Source organism: Phycodurus eques, chromosome 12 (genome assembly GCF_024500275.1).
Source record: "Phycodurus eques isolate BA_2022a chromosome 12, UOR_Pequ_1.1, whole genome shotgun sequence".
Taxonomy (NCBI): domain Eukaryota; kingdom Metazoa; phylum Chordata; class Actinopteri; order Syngnathiformes; family Syngnathidae; genus Phycodurus; species Phycodurus eques.
Genome location: NC_084536.1, coordinates 880,620 through 899,863, shown reverse-complemented (window position 1 = coordinate 899,863; position 19,244 = coordinate 880,620). Strand labels below are relative to the sequence as shown.

At 51.8% G+C, this 19,244-nt stretch overlaps 1 protein-coding gene across 2 annotated transcripts in view; it reads right to left on the bottom strand.

Annotated features, from left to right (window-relative positions):
- mao (monoamine oxidase) overlaps positions 1 to 14,744 on the bottom strand; it is a 30,809-nt gene extending 16,065 nt beyond the window's left edge. The window contains exons 1-3 of one of the 2 annotated variants that reach the window (XM_061692440.1): positions 14,655 to 14,744; positions 2,004 to 2,098; positions 1,042 to 1,179 (exon numbers count right to left, since the gene is read on the bottom strand). In XM_061692440.1, the coding sequence (XP_061548424.1) occupies positions 1,042 to 1,179; positions 2,004 to 2,098; positions 14,655 to 14,709 (288 nt within the window). In that variant the 5' untranslated portion in view covers positions 14,710 to 14,744. The remainder of the gene's footprint in view (positions 1 to 1,041; positions 1,180 to 2,003; positions 2,099 to 14,654) is intronic. The other variant, XM_061692441.1, reaches the window with a different exon arrangement.
- Between the last annotated feature and the right edge of the window lie 4,500 nt (positions 14,745 to 19,244).

Sequence of the window (19,244 nt, the reverse complement as noted above, 5' to 3'; positions counted from 1 at the left end):
CGTGAAATTTTGTCGGGTGCTCCGTCACCTCCTCCTGCTCAAAATAAGCAAAGTCAGGGCTTTGTTTTCCTACAACGACAAACACGTGTCGCCGAGTTGCGGTCCGCTCGGCGGGGAAAGCCTCCCGACTTCCACATATGGGACGGGCCGCACCCCGTTCCGCCGTCGCGAGGGCCCTTCGCGCGGAGCAAGTTGCAGTGCGAAAGGGCCTTTCCGCCTGGGATACTTTGCGGGGCAAAAGGCGGGAAAATTGCCAGTCAAGGTTGCCAGCGCGAAGGAGGCCGTAGGCGAGAGTGCCAAATTTGACACCAGAGACTCACTTTTACGGCGAAAGCGGTTTTGGCCGTCTCGCCGACGCGGTCACGTGACGGGACGAGCCGCAGCGAGCGTGTGAACAGAATTCGACACAGCTGCGACGAATCCTGTTCGAGAGCGCCGGATGGAATCATCTCTACCGTTACGGCGAAGGAGCTTCCATTTTTGGAGGCATTTGCCCTCAGATTCTTGACAGTGCACAGCCGCTAACACCACACAGCAGAAGTACCGCTCCTGCCTACTCTGCGTGTCTCTTGCTGACGCTGACGGTGTCGCGCTGCCTTCGCGGTCCACTTACCGTATTGACATCATTTTGCTGTTGCGGACTAACAGCGCTCTGTCGTCTGTCTCCGTTCTAGGCCGGCGTACGTCAGGATGGAGAGGACCGAGTCTGTTTCTGATCAGTAACCGGTTCCAGTTCCTGGTACGCACGTGACCCTGATGTCTGCGAACGCTCGGCCCGCTCCGGAGGCCTTCAAATGTATTTCCTCTTTAAATTATTGCTACAATAATGCGCGTGCGGCGCTCACGCGAAGACGATTTGACGGCCGTCGGTCATGGGCCAGACTGGGAATTTGCCCGGAATGGTCCACAGTGAGCCAAGAATTAAGACTGGAGCAAACGCCGCGTGACATTTACGCATCCGTTCATCCATCAGCCCACGTGAGCCGCCACCGGTGGCGCCCGATGACAAAATAGCACCCGAGAAACACGTCGCAGACTCACGTCGACATAATGCACCAGCCGCTCCTCCTCGTTGACTTTGTACGTCTCGACGCCGTACTGCTTGGCCAATCGGAGGATGCGATTCTGTGTCGGCCCGACATAAGCCCCGCCCAGGTCCACCCATTTGGTCTCCTTATTCTAAAATAAAACATAACATACACACTTTTGAGACAGAGAATACATGAATGTCTTTAACATCAACTGGCCTATATGGAGGCCTCTTTTTCTGGTGCCTTGCCAGAATCGAAAAAGATTTGCATATCCTTGTTTGCGGCTTAATGCTGCTAAGCTAACCTTTTCACAGACAGTACAGTCGCTTATTCAGGAATTGTGGGAGTTCAAAGAAAGAACAAGTTTTTTGTTTTTTTTCCCCCCATGCAGTTATAATGAGCTCTCGGTTCTCCGCAGATTTTCACAATTTGCGGTCCGGCCCAGATAGCGGGGTCCGCCGTATCGCGAAAGGTGAGACAAATACAACACGGCTTCACGAAGTTGAACTGACAACTTTGTACTCCTCGATGGAAGGCGCTCATGTTCCACGTTAGCGACAAAGTCCTCAAGTTAATATCGTCGCAGGACTTCCAGTGGCGACACGGCGGACGACCGGTCAGAGCGTCCGCCTCACAGTTCCGAGGACCGGGGTTCGATCCCCCCCCCGTGTGGAGTTTGCATGTTCTCCGCGTGCCCGCGTGGCTTTTCTCCGGGCGCTCCGCTTTCCTCCCGCATCCCGAAAACATGCGTGCTAGCTGGATTGACGACTCTAAATTGCCCGTAGGCGTGAATGTGAGTGCGAATGCTTGTTTGTTTGTTTGAATGTGCCCTACGATTGGCTGGCGACCGGTTCAGGGTGTACCCCGCCTCTCGCCCGAAGACAGCCGGGATAGGCTCCGGCGCGCCCGCGACCCCAGTGAGGAGAAGCGGCTCAGAAAATGGATGGATGGATGAGGACTTCGCGTTCTTACCCGCGTGGTGAACGTTCGACCGCCAACTCTGTCGCGGGCCTCCAAGACAACGGGGCTCAGTCCGCTCTCGAGCAATAGCTTGGCTGCACTCAACCCTGAAAAAAAGTAAGAGATGACCTCATCGACCACGTCACAGTTCGCTTGTTGCTTGGTTTTCTGGTTCATCGTTAACCAGAAAACGTGCAAAGCGTGACAGAAGAGGTTATCTGGAGTTTCGCAAAGATCCGGACTGCGGAAAGTTTAGTCGTGCCGCCACATGTAAAAGGTTGATAATGTTTGTTCGTAATAAAGTAGAAAATCTTTAGCAAATTTTCTTGAAAAGCCTCTACTGGAAAATGGAATCATTGATTTTCTCCTTTTGCCATTGGCAGACGGTAGAGTCCGTCCGTCGATTCCCAATGTCAATTACGTCACTCTCTAGAAATAGCCCACGAGCTAGCGGACACGTCGTAGCGGACATTGTGGCTTTACATGCTGTATTTTCCGGGGGTTGTTCGGATCACGGTAGAACGGCACCCCGTCCCCAAATGTCTGACGTCGTCATGCGTGAAATAGGGAGTGGTCTGCTGACGAGCCAACAAACAGAAGGACGGCAAAAACAAATCGTGTGTTTTGTTCCACTTTCCTTGTCGTGAATGAATTTTCTGTTTTTGCCCATTTGCGTCACAAAGGGATTGATTGTCCCTCCTACCCGAGAATCAATAAAGGTCCCGATGTCGTACGTCATTCTTTGCAAACCGTGAAGCGGTCTGCTAGCACTATGCTGTTCTTCCCCGCCACTTTTGTTCGTTGTTTTTTTTCCGTGAACGAGGGCGTGGCCTGCCAGCACGTCGTACATTCCTATTGTCTAACGTCGCCCGCCCTTGCTAACCCAAATACGGCGCCCTCTGATTGTCTTCACTATTGCCAAGCGTTTCGCTGTTTGAGTGACAACCCGGAGCAGGATTTCAAAGGGTGCAGCCCAATTGTCTTGCTTCGCCCCCCCGTCAAGCAGGAAGTGACGTCACGATACGTGTGGATTTCATGTTTCGATGGATCGATTTCAACCTCGTCCTTTCCTTAGGCGTTTTCGTCACATAGGACGCTTCTCTCGTCTTGTTAGCGCCGCCCTCCTGCCCTCGCGTCCGACCAATCGGCTCCTTTGTCCTCTCGGCCCTTTCTCGTTTTGAACATTCGTCTCAATCTCTTGCGCTGCTCTCATAACAACGGGATTAAAAGGAGGAGGATTAGCAGCCTCGTATTCCCCCTGGAAATGCGTTGACCTGCGCTGAGCGCATGAGAAACGAGTCAGACGGCGGGTGATCACGTGATAGGAGAAAAGGGGGGCCGGGTTTCTCGCTCCGAGGCAGCCTTCCGCACTCTGACCTCAGTCACGAGGAACCCGGGGCGTGGGAAAACACACACAGGCGCACTCACGCACACACACGTCTGGTCAGTGTCAGACGAGGAGCTCGTTTGTTTCGATTTGTTGGTTACGGCGGTCGGTGTTGCTGCCGGTTCATGCGAAGAAGAAGTTGTGCTCCTGAAAACACAAAGCTCCCAAAGACAAATATACTCGAATGAGAAGTGGCACACGCGTTGGGTTGCAAAGTTCAAGTCCATCAAGTAGCAGGAATTTACAAAACTAAAGTTAGTTTCTAGAAAACTCAAATATAGTTGAGGAAAATGTATTTGACGGCACACAACCAGATTAGAGTTGAATCCTTTTCCATTCCACGTGGTGATTCCTCCCTCAGATTTCCGTCCGCCATCCACCTCGGCGTTCCTTCTGCCCGTCGGTCCAGAAGGAACCGACGGGCAGAAGGCCGCTCCGCCCCCGCGCCGCCCGTCTTTGGAACTCACGAGCGACTGACCTTCCCAACGCACACTCGTGAACCCGCTTCAAATCCAAACTGGAGACATCCTTCCCACGTTAACATTTGCCATCTGAATTGATGTTTTAGGTTCTGTTAATTTTATTGTATCGCTTGATGGCTTTTAACTAGCTTGGTACAATGACATCGAGTGCCCTGTAAATGAAATGAACAACCATTATTTATTACTGTGTACTATGAAGAGCCCGTTGCCCGAAAGGATGGAGAGAAAAATGCAGAGGCTCGAGAAGCTCGACGGAGGAAGTTGCTTCTTTATTTGCATGTTGAGGAGCCTCAACAAGAAAAAAGAAAACGGACAGAGCGGACGTGAGCACGGACTCGCATCCGAAATGGCGTGACGTCGGTGTCGCCGCACGGGTCTCATCCAATTGGAGGAATACGCTCTTCTTATGAGCTTCTGTTAATATGTTCGACGAGAGCAGAAGTTACGTGATGTCAGAGGACTAACGCGCCAGCGTCGCCGTATGTGCGTCATCGAGCGAAGGGTTAGGTCTTTCCCTAAAAACCGATATGGACCGCTTTCAACCGCTTTGGCGAAGCGCGGGAGAAGCCTTCCGTGTGAAAGTAGGAAATGGAGGAGGAGCTTTGAGTCGTGACTTATCCGGCGTCCGCCCGGAACGACGCGACCGCGCAGGGCGACGGCCACGGCGGAACTTCAAAACCGAAGAAGACGTTTGGATGAAGGGTCAAACGCCTCCATTCGACCTTTGCGGAGAACCGCTTCCATATTTCCACCAGGTCCTGGAGGAAAAGACTTTTTTTTTTTTTTTTTTTTACAGTTTGGTCCTGGAAAACATTAAAACATGAATAGTTACCTTGGAGAGCAAGAAGACAAAAAGTGAAGGCACACAAATGAATTGTTCCTCGACTGTATTCCAGTCACGCACTCACTCGCTCACAATTTCCAAAAAGGAAATCCTTGGTCTGGATTTCAACGCGTGTCCGAAAGAGTCGCAATCCGTCTGAAAGCGTCGGATGTTTTCCTCGCCTTGTGCCCGAATTCACCTTCAGCCTTCCCGCCGCTTCCAAATCCCGCAAAGCAAGCCCCGCAGAGCCGGGAAAGGTTTTCGCTCCTTCAAACGTAGTTCGGGCTGCGTGAAAGCAACTTTAGGCGCTCCGTCAAACACGCTCAGCCCGTCCAGGTTTTGTTGAGCGCATTAGCCGCGGACACGGCGGCCCCTCGCTATTCGATTGCTGCAATTACCTGCGCGAGCTGGAAAAGGTCACGGTCTGTCTTTGGAAACAAAGAGCATCTGTCTGCATCGCTTGTTTACGCCCGCAGCCGTCAGGCAGACAAAGAACGCGGAATTTGCTTCGATTACAAAGCTCCTATTCTTCCTCTTTATTCAGTTCTTACGTCGAAAAACACTTTGTGCAACGAGGACGCTGAGCTAGCTTTTCTTCAAAGGTTGCGGAATGAGCCAGCAAAGACCAAAAGTCGGAAATGGCAGAAAAGCTCTTGGGGATTCGCTGCGTAGTCGGGGCGAATCGACGCACGGGATCGCGAGCAAGCCGGCGACGTGCGCCGGTGAACGGCCGTGCCTCTTCGGTTTCTCCCGACGGCCGTTTTGCAAGTTTGCAGGCGCTTCGGCTCTGGCGCCCTTGACAGTTGTCGTCGGCTCGTCCCGGCAGGGCTCACGGACGAGATTTGTTTGCCACAGCTTTTCGCCGGATGCCCTCCCTGACACCGGCCACCGTGTTTTTGTGAGCGGCCGTGACTTGGTATCCGGGCACCGGCCGGGAACCGAATTCACGGCGTCTACGTCGCTCACGTGTAGCAAAGGAGAGCCACGGTCCGCGACACACTTCGAGCGCCGCGAGAACTGAAAAACACAACAACGCAACTGACGCCGGAGCTGCCGTTGGCCTCGGCTTACGTCCGGACTCTCGCACGCAGACACTTCGTCACACGCGGGCCCCGCCTCTTAAAGGCACGTGCAAGTGCTCGGACACTAGAATGGCTACATTCCATACGTGACACACCGTTTTAATCACGACGTGCTTAAAGTATCACGGAGGGGTGCAACTACTTCAATTTATTTGTATTTTGTTTATCTGATCTTCTGATATCGCACTTTTTGAGTTGTTGCGAGCGGGTCCGGAACGCACCTCCCGCGATAAACACGAGTTGACTTTAGTCGGAACTCGAAGTGCGTTTTCTGCTGTCGACGGTTGCGTCGGGTCGGAACGCAGCAAACAAAACAACACGACCGGTTCCGAAACCAACAAACCGGGGCCCGGTTGGATCGAGTGCAACTCCAACCGAACCGAGCCGAGCCGAGCCATCGGCTTTGACAGCAATTGAAAGAAAAGCGCGCGTAGGGCGTAAACGGGCGAGCGTGCTGGCTAGAAAATGTTTAGGATTTGTTGATGAATAATTCATTATGACGATGGCAGTTTATGGGTGTACTTTAGCCTGCTTGATTGTCCATCTAATTATCCTCCCAACAGAGCTCGAACCTATCCAAGTTGGTGTTTATCAATTTGAACAAACCTTCTTCCTGTTCACATTCTTCAGACTAATACAAGACAACAACAACAACAACGTGTTTGTTTGTTTTTTCGCCATCTCTGGTATGTTCTCATCTACGAGATCATTTGAGGTACGCTCCCGCTTTACATTTGCTCTCTGGTCGTAGAAAAGTCCGCGAGCAATTATAGTCTCCGATCTGTTCCGAGTTTCAGGTCGTCGTACAGAGTCGTGTTATTTTGTTTCCCTCGTTTGTAATGATTTTATGCTCCTTTAATGTTATCGCTTGACGTTTCATGCTGCTATCCTGACCAGGTCTCTCTTGCAAAAGAGACCCCCTGGTTAAATAAAGATCATTGAATAATATCATAAATAAGAAATAATTAAATACAGATCAAATGCGGTACATAAAGACGGCCTCTTTGTGGTCCATTAGCGGTGCACTGACCATTAAAATAGTGACTAAATGCCATCTATGATAGCTGCATGGATGTAATGTAATACGGGGAGGGTAAGTTCGAGGTGCGCTGCCCGTGACAAACGGATGACACGCGCTACGCTAGAAAAGCAGCACAATGGAGGCCCACGCTGGAAAGGCGGCACCTTCGAGGCACGCTGACCATTAAATCCGGACTAAATGGCTTATATTACAGGTGCGCACACCATGAAACATGACGTGAATAGGGCACATTAGAGAAGCGCGGACCGTTAAATATGGTGTAAAGACGCTACGTCGGCTGTGCAGTCCACGTTGTTCCTTACTTTGTGACACCACCGTGAGCTGCAACTTCACAATACAAACATTTTGCCTTCACAAGATCAAAACGCTCACTTTTGAGCTAATCACTCATGTCATTACGTGTCAAAATCGCTTCCAAATATTTTGCAAGGCAGACGTAGACGAATCGTGACGACACCGCTGCGAGCGTCAATCAAATAGTTCACGCTGTGCCTAATATCGCGACCTTCCTTTTTGCCATCTCCCCCACGACCGCCTGGGGCACCGCTTGACCTAATTTCCGTTCGTCCATCCATTTTCTGAGCCGCTTCTCCCCACGCGGGTCGCGGGCGTGCCGGAGCCGATCCCACCCGGCCGTCCTCGGGCAGGAGGCGGGGCACGCCCTCAACTGGTGGCCTGCAATTTCCTTTCATCGGAGCGGAAATATTCTTTGTTTATGTGTGTGTATGTAGATATATACGATATGAATATTTGTGCAATTCCAGACTGCTCAGTATTTAGCTAAGGTGCCGTATGTAAGGTGTGAAATACAAGTTCAAACTGAAGCTCACAACACACACACACCTTTTCATGCTCAGCTCGCGGGTAAAAAGAGCAACATGCGGTTGCCTCGGCAACAGCGGCAATCCTAACGGTTAAGATGGAGTCACTGGGCGGCATCCGACGCCTCTCGCTGTTTGTGCTCTCCGTTCCACGACATGACAACAACCGGCCTGCCCTTTTAAAGGGGCACGCACACGCGCACACATCAAGAGGAGGACGCTGCGACACAACGCACTTCCGGCTCTTGTGTATGTTTTACCGCTTATGTTCAATTCTGCTTGTATCAGCGCACAAAAGCGTTTCGCATTGAGCATTCCGAATCTCACGTGACCATCAGATGATTAACATGCCTGAAATCTATCTGCGCGGAGGCGGTTCAGACCCGCCGTCGGCCGTTTCTCGGACCACGGGGACGTCTGCTCTGCTGTGGGCGCGGTCACGATCCCGTCCAATCGCAGCGGCTCCTCCCGTTCCCTTTAAATGTGGCACACTGTCAGTCTTGTCACGGCGGGAGAAGAAACCCGTTTGCTGGAGGTCAAAGCACGCGAACTAAGTTTCAACAAAACGGCGAGCATCTCTGCAAGCGGATGATGGAAAGGAGAGAAAACATTTTTTAAAAATTAAATTCAATGAAAAAAAAACAAACAAATGAAAAAGAAAGGAGATGACAAATATTTGGGGCGTGAAGAGGACGCTCGGACACCGCGCCCGACAGCCGATCGTTCGTGCGCGCCCCCGTGCCAGCCAGCGGGATGATTTCAAAACTATCATAATGATGATAATCGTCATCATGCAGTCAATGAATTGATGGGGACAATGACTCAGTGGGTTTGATGCCTGCTGTTCACATATTTATGAAGGAATAATGTCTGCAGAGCTCAGAATCTGACAGGCAGACAGAATGTTCTTTATGCACAGGCATAATGTTCTTTTGCAAATAATATTCAAATTGATCGGAGCACAGGCAGATCAACAATAAGGAACATGAATTGTTCAAAAATAGCACTTGAAAACAGATGTAACGTGTTTTTAAACATAACAACACGCTGACACGGAGAACATTACAACTTCATGTAAAGTAAAACTAGCGAGACAAATTCCACAAAATACGGACACAGATTTCACTCATCTCGGCAATGATCTTTTCTGTTTCAGAAAGTCCAAAAAATGTTATTTTGCAAATAATATTCAAGTCTGCGATACACTTTCAATATGTCACTGGACAGGAAGTCCTCAGTTGTTGGGTCAGACGCGGAATTTGTACGCAAGTTGGGCGTGCGTTGTAGTCGATCGGTAATCACGAACACAGTAGTAAAGTCACAATAACGTTAGCCGTTTGTATGGAAAACGCTTGCCTAATAGAAAAGAATTCAAAGAAACATTCATTAGGGCGCCTTCCTGTGCCACGTGCGCACGTATTCTTACAGCACTTCGCAAACTTCTTGAAAGCCGTACGCCGTTCGTGATCCGGAAACGCTCGGTACCGTCGAGGACCGCGGAAAACGGTCGCCGCCTGTCCGCGACCCGCTTTTGGACCCCGAGCCACCGGTTGAGAAGCACTGTCCCAGCGCGCGTACGCTTGCGCCGAGCCCGGAGTGCCCGGAGGAAAGCCACGCGGGCACGGGGAAAACATGCAAACTCCACACAGGCGAGGCCGGATTTGAACCCGCGACCCCGGAACTGTGAGGCGCATGTGCTAACCGGCCGTCCGCTGAATCAACTCCAATCAACGAAATGGATGATTTTGCGAGTTTCCTTGAAATCAATGATGTTCGTCTTCCAGGAAAGCAAACAACCAATCCGCTAAGTGACGAGCGGGCCTCTTGGCTCACACGCCTCAAAGGCGCCGTATCGATCCACGCGGGCCAATTCCGATCGGCCGCAGGTCTCACGTTCGTCTGCTCGCGAAGCAATCTCGATCGTAGCGAATGTAACCTTGCGCCGGTTAATACAACGCAGCATATCGTAGCAATCCGCATAAAGCGCTCGTGCCAAAGTAGCATCCGCTCCATTTGCACACTGACTGAGGAGCATCTGCAACATTTGCACAATCGACGTCGTCCCGGATGATCGCACGACTCGCTCGAAGTCTCGGCGCCCTTTGCGCAACGGTCATTGCGACGGACTACTGCGAGATCAGTCATTGCATCTTTTGCACAATTGTCCAAAAAAATAATCATCAATGCACCGGCATTACCAGACAACTAGCAACCCTTTACTGCTCAGTGACTGTTTGTTTTTTTTTTTTTTGTCAATGTCTTTCTGTCTCCAAGGCGTTCTCTGTCCATCGACCGTCTGTCGTCGTCCTCGAGCGGCTCCGACGACCGGAGACAAATTCCTTGGGTGTTTTTTGGACATACTTGGCAAATGAAGATGATTCTGAAGTAATAACCTGCAGAAACACAACACCGAATTTGACGACAAGATCAATAAAACAACAACTGCAAGTTTTCCATCAACAACTTGAAGTCTCCCCGCCTGCGCCAAAATGAAGCGGTCAGTCCAAACTTCCAAACTACGTCGCTGACAGTTACTTGGCGATGCGAATTCTTCTGGGACGAGGGAGTGCCGTCATCCCACTGTGAATCAACCGCAACAAAAGCGTGTGAATGTTGCATGGACGCCGCGTCCAGCAGAGTGCAGCCAAAGTTCTCCAAAAGGAGGTCGCCCCCCCCCCCCCCCCCCCCCAAAAAAGTGTTGAATCCTTTCCACACGTGGACTCTCTACGGCGCTGCATGTTCGAATACCTCCGAGCGGACGCGCCGCAACAGGGCAGGCAATTGGCGAGAACGCCAAAATGGCGGGGGCCCCAGAGAGGGATGGCATTGGCCCGCATCTGTGCGGCCCACGTGTCGGGTACCCCCCCCCCCCCCCCCACATAGGGCCCCTTATTCGCTGTTGTTGCACGAAGGGGGGAGGGACCCCCAGACGCGGCTGATCTCGATCCGTATCGCAAACACAACCGGAGCCCCGTCCGCGCCGCAACGACTCGTCGGGAATTGGGAATCCCCCTCCCGGGGCCCCGACAAGCAAACAACAAAATCGAAAAAGGAGAAGAACAAGGAAAGGATGACAAGAAAAACATGCTGGCGGTAAGCACGAATGAGTAACAGAGTCTCTGCGAGCATCACAAAAATGTACCGCAAATTACGAGCTCCCATCGGTTAAACCGCAGAACAGGTCAGAATCTAGTCGCGGCATCACAAGATCTGCTTTACATTCTTTTCGTTCATTTCCCTGCCCGAGCGCATGTCGTCGTCGCGTCCCCGGGCAAGACACTCAATGTGGTTGGATGCCGTAGGCGCAGAATGGCAGCCACGCTTCGGTCAGACGGCGCCTTGCAGGGCAGCGGTGGCTACACAAGTAGCTTACCACCACCGGGGGGGTGACTGAGGAGTGAACGGATAACGTGGGAAATTGTAAACTGCCGAGAAAAGCGTGGCATAAGTGTCGTGCATTATTATTATTATTATTCGTTTTACAGTATATGTCAATGATTTAACTCATTCACCGGCAGCCCATCCCAGTTAACATGGACTTCTAAAGCCGTCAATGGCAGTGAATGTATTAATGAAACGTTTTTTGTTTTTTTTTGCTTATCGAGTGTCCTGGGGGCGGGGGCCTCCGTGAACCTTCTTGGCTGCGAGTCCCGAGGGGTTCCAGAGACCTCCGCCCTCTTGGCACTTCCACATCCCACCGACATTCCTTTTGCACTTCCTGCCAACATTCTCCGCTCACCTGATTTGATTTCCCTCTGCTGACACAAAGCAGGAAGCACAAGTTCCTCCTCCACCGCTTAAATTTCTTGATTTGCACAATTGTCCTTGTCTGAGCATGACCACCTTGTCCTTGCTCAGTGACTCTCTCGCAGTGTGTTTTAATGTCCGAAAAGTATATTTTGTCACAGTGGCCGTCTGTTGTCGTACTCGAGCGGCTCCATCTATCGGGGACAAATTCCTTGTGTGTTTTCGACATACTTGGCGAACGACGACGATTCTGATTGTGATTCTCCCCTCCCCCCTTTGTTGTGACAAGCGGCCGTCGCAAGGCTTGAACGTCGCTTGGTAAAAGTCAGCCGGTCCCCGAGGCCGCAAAAGGACAATTGCGTTTCAAGCGCGGCGGGAAAAGCTCATCAATTGGACCCTGATGCGTTTGTCGGTGTAAACGAACGCTGTCGTTACGAGGCCCGAACGTGACGCACGAGGGCCAAGCGGCCTCATCGAACGAGCTCGCGTCTCCCGCGCTCGACCGGAATCGGAATCGGAAGCGACGCCGGCTTAAATCTCAGACGAAACCAACGCTCGCTCATCGACGTGGTCGATGAATCGTCGCACGCCTCGAACTAAGGCATAATAATCCAAAGGAGCGGAGGGCCATCCGTCTATTTTCAACAGCGCTTCTCCCGTCCAGGGTCGCGGGGCGCGGCCGACTTCGGGCGAAAAGCGGATGACGCCCCGAACCGGTCGCGGGGCACATTTAGACGTTACGCCGATTTTATCGGCCAAAATGCTAATGTCATAATTCGCGGCTCCGATCAATGACGTCATTGAAAGGCATTTACTCCGCGTCGCCATCGTGCACAGTTTATTTGAATCCGAAAGCTAGTTTACGTTGAGCCTCGTCGCGCGTCTTTTGACGTAGCATCGGAAATATCTGACGGCCAATGAAGTTGTTATAAAAAAAATACTAATAATAAATAAATGTCGGCGGTGTGGAACAGACAAAACGTAATGCTGGGATCAGACGACAAGACAAATGTGCCCCATGTCAAACTACTGCAATCAAATCTTGCATTCCGAGACCACCGCATCCCGTTTTTTTACCATCATTGGGCTTTATCTTGTCCACTCAAATGCGACAGTATACACTCGTTACCGTGGCGACGACAACAAGAGCGGATCGCGCCCACTGTATTATGAGGACAAATGGGGGGGGGGGAAACGTGTGTCGGCGGCCACCGGTGCTCGGGAGAGGAGAGGACGTCGGTTTAAGGCTCGCTTGAGGTACGGTCCCGTACTTTGACTGCAACGAAAACGCTATGTAACCTCGCAAGCGAGCGGTAGCGCTAACGGTTGCACGTAAACATGCCGGCGTTCTGTCGAATCATGCTCTAACGTTTCGGTGTGGGTGAAGTCATTGAATTAAAAACAAAGTCATTTAATTACAGTAAGTGAGCAGCCGTTATTTGCGTCATGTTGTCGTGTTGCTTTGACCCGACCGATTCGAATACACGACGTGACGAGAGCGGTGATTTCCAACCGAACCTTAAAGATCACTGAAAAATAAATAGGTTCAAATATTTATTGAGGTCAATACCCGTGTGTACAATACATTGGAATTGAATCATAAGTACTTTTTTTTTTTTGTACCGCACAGGCTCCATCTCGCCTGTGACCCTCGTGAGCATAAGTGGGACCCCAAAAAAGTGGAGTGTTCATGTTCAAACTTCCAAATGTCACAGTGGCTTACAATAATATTCCATCCACTTCTTTTGGAGTAAAACATCGCTCTCGTGCTTGACGAACACGTCGGCCCACCGCGCCGCCGTATCGCTCCTTCCGGCGGCGCTCTCGGAGAGCGAAGTACTTTGGAAGTTCTACTTCCTGTCCAAAGTCTGAGCGGCGCCGATGCACGCGAGAACGCCGCGGAACGACTTTTGACAACGCGGCGCCGGGCCGGTTCTTCCGCGCGTTGCCGAAGCCCCGACGGTCCAATGAATCAAAACCTTCGATTGCCAACGACCGCATGTCTCGTTTCTACAAACTTCCATCCCCCGGGGAAGATTTTTCACGGCACAAACGTGGCACCGTTTAAGCGGGCTTTCAAACCAATCCAAAGGTCCTTACCTTTTGTGCTATAGTCATAGAAGGCAATATAGTCAACGTGAAATCAAGTCATGAAAGAATATCAAAGCAGAATATAATCATAAATAAAACAATATGATCGATTTCCCGCTCACCGGCTCTTCCGGCTCCTTCCCTCCGGGCGGCGCCAACGAGAACTAGCAGACGTTCCGACGGCTTCGTCCCTCTCGCCGTCGACTTCTTAAACCGCTAACCTACAATTCCGTCGCAACGTGCCGCCAATTGTTTGGTCTCGAGTTTGTTGTCGCATTTCCGTGGGGCCGATTAATTCTGCGCGACTCGTGCGCTCACGGCGGTAGACTATTTGCCGATCTGTTGTCGACCAATACTGGCCACTCACGCCAGAGTAGCATCTGCTGCTCCATTTGCACAATCGACGCGGTCCCAGATGATCGCACGACTCGCTCGAAGTCTGGGCGCCCTTTTGCGCAACGCTCATTGTAATAGCAGTCATTCGAAGTGCGAGAGGACAATTGTCACAAAAAAACAATACAAATTGTCCCGGCATTACCGGATAACCGTTAACCCTTTACTGCTCGGTGACTGTTTTTTGTCGATGTCTTTCTGTCTCCAAGCGTTCTCTGTCCATCGACCGTCTGTTGTCGTACGCGAGCGGCTCCAACTCGCGGAGACAAATTCCTGGTGTGTGTTTTTTTTGGACACACTTGGCAAATAAAGAGGATTCTGATTCGGAAATACAAATGTCAGCATATGTGGAAATGGAAATAACAGTGATGTCAAAGGATACAGTGAATCCAAATTGTTCTGAAGGGTTTCTTTCACAGCCACAAATGGCAGGATGCCCGCCGCCTGCTGCCCGGCGAGCACAAGTCGCTGGAATTAGCTAAAGGCGAGCTAAAGGAGAGCAGCGAGCCCGGCGCCATCCAGCCATCCAGCCCTTTGCCCCTTTGCCCCTTTGCCCCTCTGCCCCTCTTACGTAATGCTAAAGTATGCTGTGTGCTGTGTGAATGATTAGCTCCCACTCAACAGGCGGCTCCTGCTCTGCTGCTGCAAAGCAGAAGGAGAACAACAAGCCCATTCTGTCCCTTGGAACGTCATCGAGGTGTTTTTGGAGAACGCACGCGGTCGTGCAACAGTTGCGCGCGGAGCAACTCGATGACTTTGGCAAGCGCAAAAGTGTCAAAACGGCGCCTCGCTCACCCGATATCCCTCCGCCGACCACGATCACGTCGTAGGTGTCGCCGGGCGCCGACATTTCTGCTCGCTGCTTTTCGTCGTCTGCTTGCTCGCCGATGGCAGGCGGGCAGGGGCGCATCTGGATTATCAACGGACGGGGGGCGGGCCCCCGAGGACTCCGCCCCCAGCGTGGCTTGGCTGGAAACAACACGCGCTTTCCACCCCCGCTGCCAAAAAAGAACGAGATCAACGCAGTAAACATTTAGCATCCTGTGCAGCTTTCTGCTTTTGGCATTTTAAAGATCAAATCGTGAAATCAACTCCACGGTGACTCCATTCTTTGTTGGGGGGGGGGGGGGGGCAAAACAACCACACGCACGACAATCAACGTTGGATCGACTTAATAACGACCGTTTGGATCACATGATCGATTCAGTTACCTTGTAGGAAATATGCGACAGAAATACGTTTGCCTTAAATAGCGATATTACGCATTTGAAGGAAAATTCAATGGAAAATCGAATATTTCCTATTTGTCAGCGAGTTCTGTTGAGGTCGGCTCTCCGCGGCGAACGTTTGAAGGCGTTTCTAGCGCCCTCTTGTGGTGAATTGCCTCAAACGGGAGCCCTTCTCGCAATGCTTTTCAACTAAGAGGTCAAAAGCAGCAAACTCCTTATTATAATACGCGGTCATGCGAGAACGAGCTCGGGATGCGTTCGTGCACACATTGAAGTGACGAAACCCCGACCTTCACTGCACTTTAAAGATGATTCGAATCTATTATTGATGTCAGCGTTTCAAGGCGAAAAGGATCGAGTCGCATGTTAGTAGTAGTTTACGGATGAATCGTGCTGCCGTCACGTGCTTTCGTGCGTTAGCGTGCCGCACAAAGAGCCAAAACCGCTTGGCGGCGTGCGCGTTTCGGCGACCGGAAACGGTTTTGCCGCGATTCCAAATTCGCTTCGCCGGCGAACGCCGTCGCGACGATACGGAACGGCCGATCCAAATGCGCCCGAGCTCTCTCGAACGAAAACGCAAGGCCGAGCTGCACCGATACGATATACGGTACGTTGTGTTACGATCGCACTGACTCGACTGCACGTAATCACGTGACGTATTTGTGACGAGCAAGCAAAGCGCGGAGAGTCCCCTTGGCTCAATGACTACGGGGATGGATTGGTCTCTTCATATATTATATATATATAAAATATATCTTTTGCGATGCCCCGTTTCCTCCCTTTGCGGTCAGCCGCTCCACTTCACCTCGACAATCTCGCCGTGTTTTTGCGGTTCAGTAAAGAATTCTACAACGCCCGATCGAGGTTTTCCGGTGGCCGCGGACCGGGCGTCGACGTGCCGACACCGAGCGGCGTCGAACCGGCGGCCGGCCTGAATTCCACCTCGGGCCAGGCTCCGAACGGTCGACGCACAATTCCACGGCGACGCGTAAACTCCGAACGTCGCAGCTCCTCTCTGCCCATCTGAAATGGCTTCGGGTTGACTGAAGCGGTGTCCTCATGAAAATCTTCTCCGCTCGCAGCGGGCGCACATTGATGAGGCTCTGAAAATGTTCTTCCTTCGTTGGGCGCTTTTTTTTCTTCGCCGGGATGCGTCACGCGCTGGCCGTCATTTTTGCCACGTGCCCCCTCTGTTAACTTGTTTTATTGTTATCCGATAAAACGAAGTTTTTCTTTTTGAAGAAACCCTCGGAGGTTTTCCGCGACCTTGCGGCCGGCATTTCGTCGTTCTTCAGCGGAGGCTGAAACAGGCGACGGTCGCGGAAGAAATATTCACGTTTATAGTTCGGCGTGTTCATCGTGTCCACTCCGTCGTAGTGAAATGCCACGTGAAATAAAACTTCTCAGAAAGTCAATATGTGTTTGTCAAAAAGTCAGCTTGCTAAGAGACGTTAGCATCTCGTTGTGCTCATGAGACGCAGAAATGTCCGCCCTGTCAGCAAGCGCACATTTATATACACGACATTGACTGCTTGCGCTTTGTGTGAGCATGTTTTCAGAAAATACCGCATTCAAATACGGTACTGCGGAAAGGCGGTTGGCATACGCTAACAAAAAAAAACAAAACAAATATTTGTCTCATACAAAGGCGGGATGCTTTTGTGATCCTTTGAGAGAAATTTGTGACACAGTTTGGCAGCTCAGACTGAAGCTTCTTTTTTGAGTCGAAAAAAAGCCGACAATACTTTTTACCCAATTTATTTGGATTTCTCTTCCAGTATGCAAGCCAAGGCCAAGAAAGGAATGCTTCTGTGACCGTTTTGCATTTGGGCCTTTATATTTATTGCCTCAAAGTGTTTTTCATACAAAAATTAGGATTTTTCTGTGCTAGCGATAGAGGCTGCGCATGCGACGGCCATAAATATCGCCACACGGACTCGCTCTTCATCTCGGAAACGCCGCCGCAATGGGTTTGAATTGAAGAAAACACGATGTACTCGAACTGCAGAATTTGCTCTTTCGTCGGAGCCTCTGGACATCCGAATCGGGTAGGAAAGGCCTCGTCGCGAGTCGATCCGGACGGGACCCGAGAGGTTGCGATGAAAAGTTTGATCGGACCGAGGGGAACGGAGACGGTCCTTGGCCTTCGCTGGCGCGGAACACGGAGGGAACGCCGAGGGCGAGGAGAGACACGGAGGTCGCCGAGGTCAGAGAGGACACGAGGAATCGAGCCGGCTTTCGTGGAGACCGCGGAGCCGCGGTGGCGCAGGAGAGCGTTCGTACTCCGGCATCCGGCGGGCTTCGACGCGGGTGACGACGGGGGCCGACGGAGGACGGGAGCGCGACCGAGACGGGGCTGATGACGAGAGAGCGAGAGAGAGCGCCGCCGGGCTCCAACAAAAAGGACCGCAGGGCACCGCTCATGCCAAGGTCACGGGCGCACTTCACAGCTCACGCGAAGACTCGCTAGCTTTGCTGAAGCGTCACCGACGACACGTGCGGACGCCGGATTTCCTCAAGCCTCTGCCAGGCCTCGACCGCAGCCCTCTTCGCTCCTCTTCACTTGATGTTTTGGGGGCATTCGGGTCGGTCTGCGCTCCGAATCCGAAGCGGCGTGAAGCGTCTGGCCGAATAGGAGCTCGTGATATTGCTCGGAAGTTCATCGTGCCGCTTTTGTCAGCGGTCACGTCGTCGATCGACAGGAGGCGGCCCCGTACGATTCGGTCCTCGTCCGATCCAGACTCGGCGGAACCGGGGGGGGGAGGCCCCGCGGGGCACGCGCCCCCACTTGTTACCCGATTTTCTGTCAGCCTCAAATGAAAGCTGAGAGTCTGCAGTTCAAGCCCTTTTTGTGGCTTCATTTCAAATGCATCGCGGTGCCGTTTGGAGACAAAAAGATGTCAGAAAGGTCCCGACATTTACACATCGTGGCCAGCAGAGGGCAGCAACAGCCCTGAAACGACTTCACTGAAACAAACGACTCCGTTTGTCCAACGGAGCTCGTTTGTGACACAAAGGAAATCCTCCTATAGGCCATGAAACAGCTAATTACTATTTAAAGTAAGCAATTGGGTGACGTGTGAAACAATGAACTTGTCTATTGATTTCATCATTAAATTGAACCTATTTGATCATCATTTATTTCAGGACCATTTGTTTGCAGTTACACCGAACAAAAATACTTAATACTTTTTGCTCCCGCTTTCCGTGAGCCGGACTCCAAGATGGAAAACTTTTTCTCCGTACGCAAAAGGTCATTTCCCTCAAATATTGTTCCCAAATCTGTCTAAATCTGTGCGCATTTCTCCTTTGTCGAGATGTCGATTAGACGCCACCGTGCAGTGAAATGTGCAGTTTCGCTTTATTGTGGGGGTCAGAAGAGCAGGCCGTATCTGGTGTGCCCGCCGTTTGCCTCACGCAGCGCGACACGATTGTTGGTCGCGGCCTGCGGGACGTCGCCGCGCTCCTCTTCAAGGGCCGTGCGGAGTTGCCGGACGTCGGCAGGAACCGGAAGACGCCGTCGTATCCGCCGATCCGGAGCGTCCCGGACACGGCCGACGATGTTTTCAGCTTCCGGGAATGGCGTACAGATCCTGGCGACACGGGGCCGCGCGTTATCACGCCGCAACGCGAGGCGACGGTCGCGGACGAACGGCACGACGACGGGCCTCGGGATCTCGTCACGTTAATCGACGAAACGCACCCGTGTTCGCCCGCCCGGACCGCAACCCCGCCGCCGCCGCGGGCCACTCCATCCGCGACGTTGACATCGGCAAACCGCTCGTCGTAATGTCGGTTTGACCTGACTGACCGGAATACATGACCCGAATAGAGAATACTTTAAGATAGTCCGTACGCAGTACACAAGTATATTCAGTCAATGAACAAGTCCTTCAAATAGACACGTTGCTCCATCTTGCGATCGGCTCGGTGATCGGTGATGGCTTTTTTAAACTTGGGGATCGGCGGCAAAAATCCATATCGTGTAAAGCCTATTGAAAGCCCACGAAGAAAAAACAATGAAGTGAAAAACAGTCAATCACATATCTGTAGCGTCATCAGGTTCATTTTCTGTGACTCGTCCGCGATCCAAGCTCGATGAATCCGCGGCCCGCCGGTTGAGAATCGCCGTCCTCGGTCGTCAACCTCGACCTCT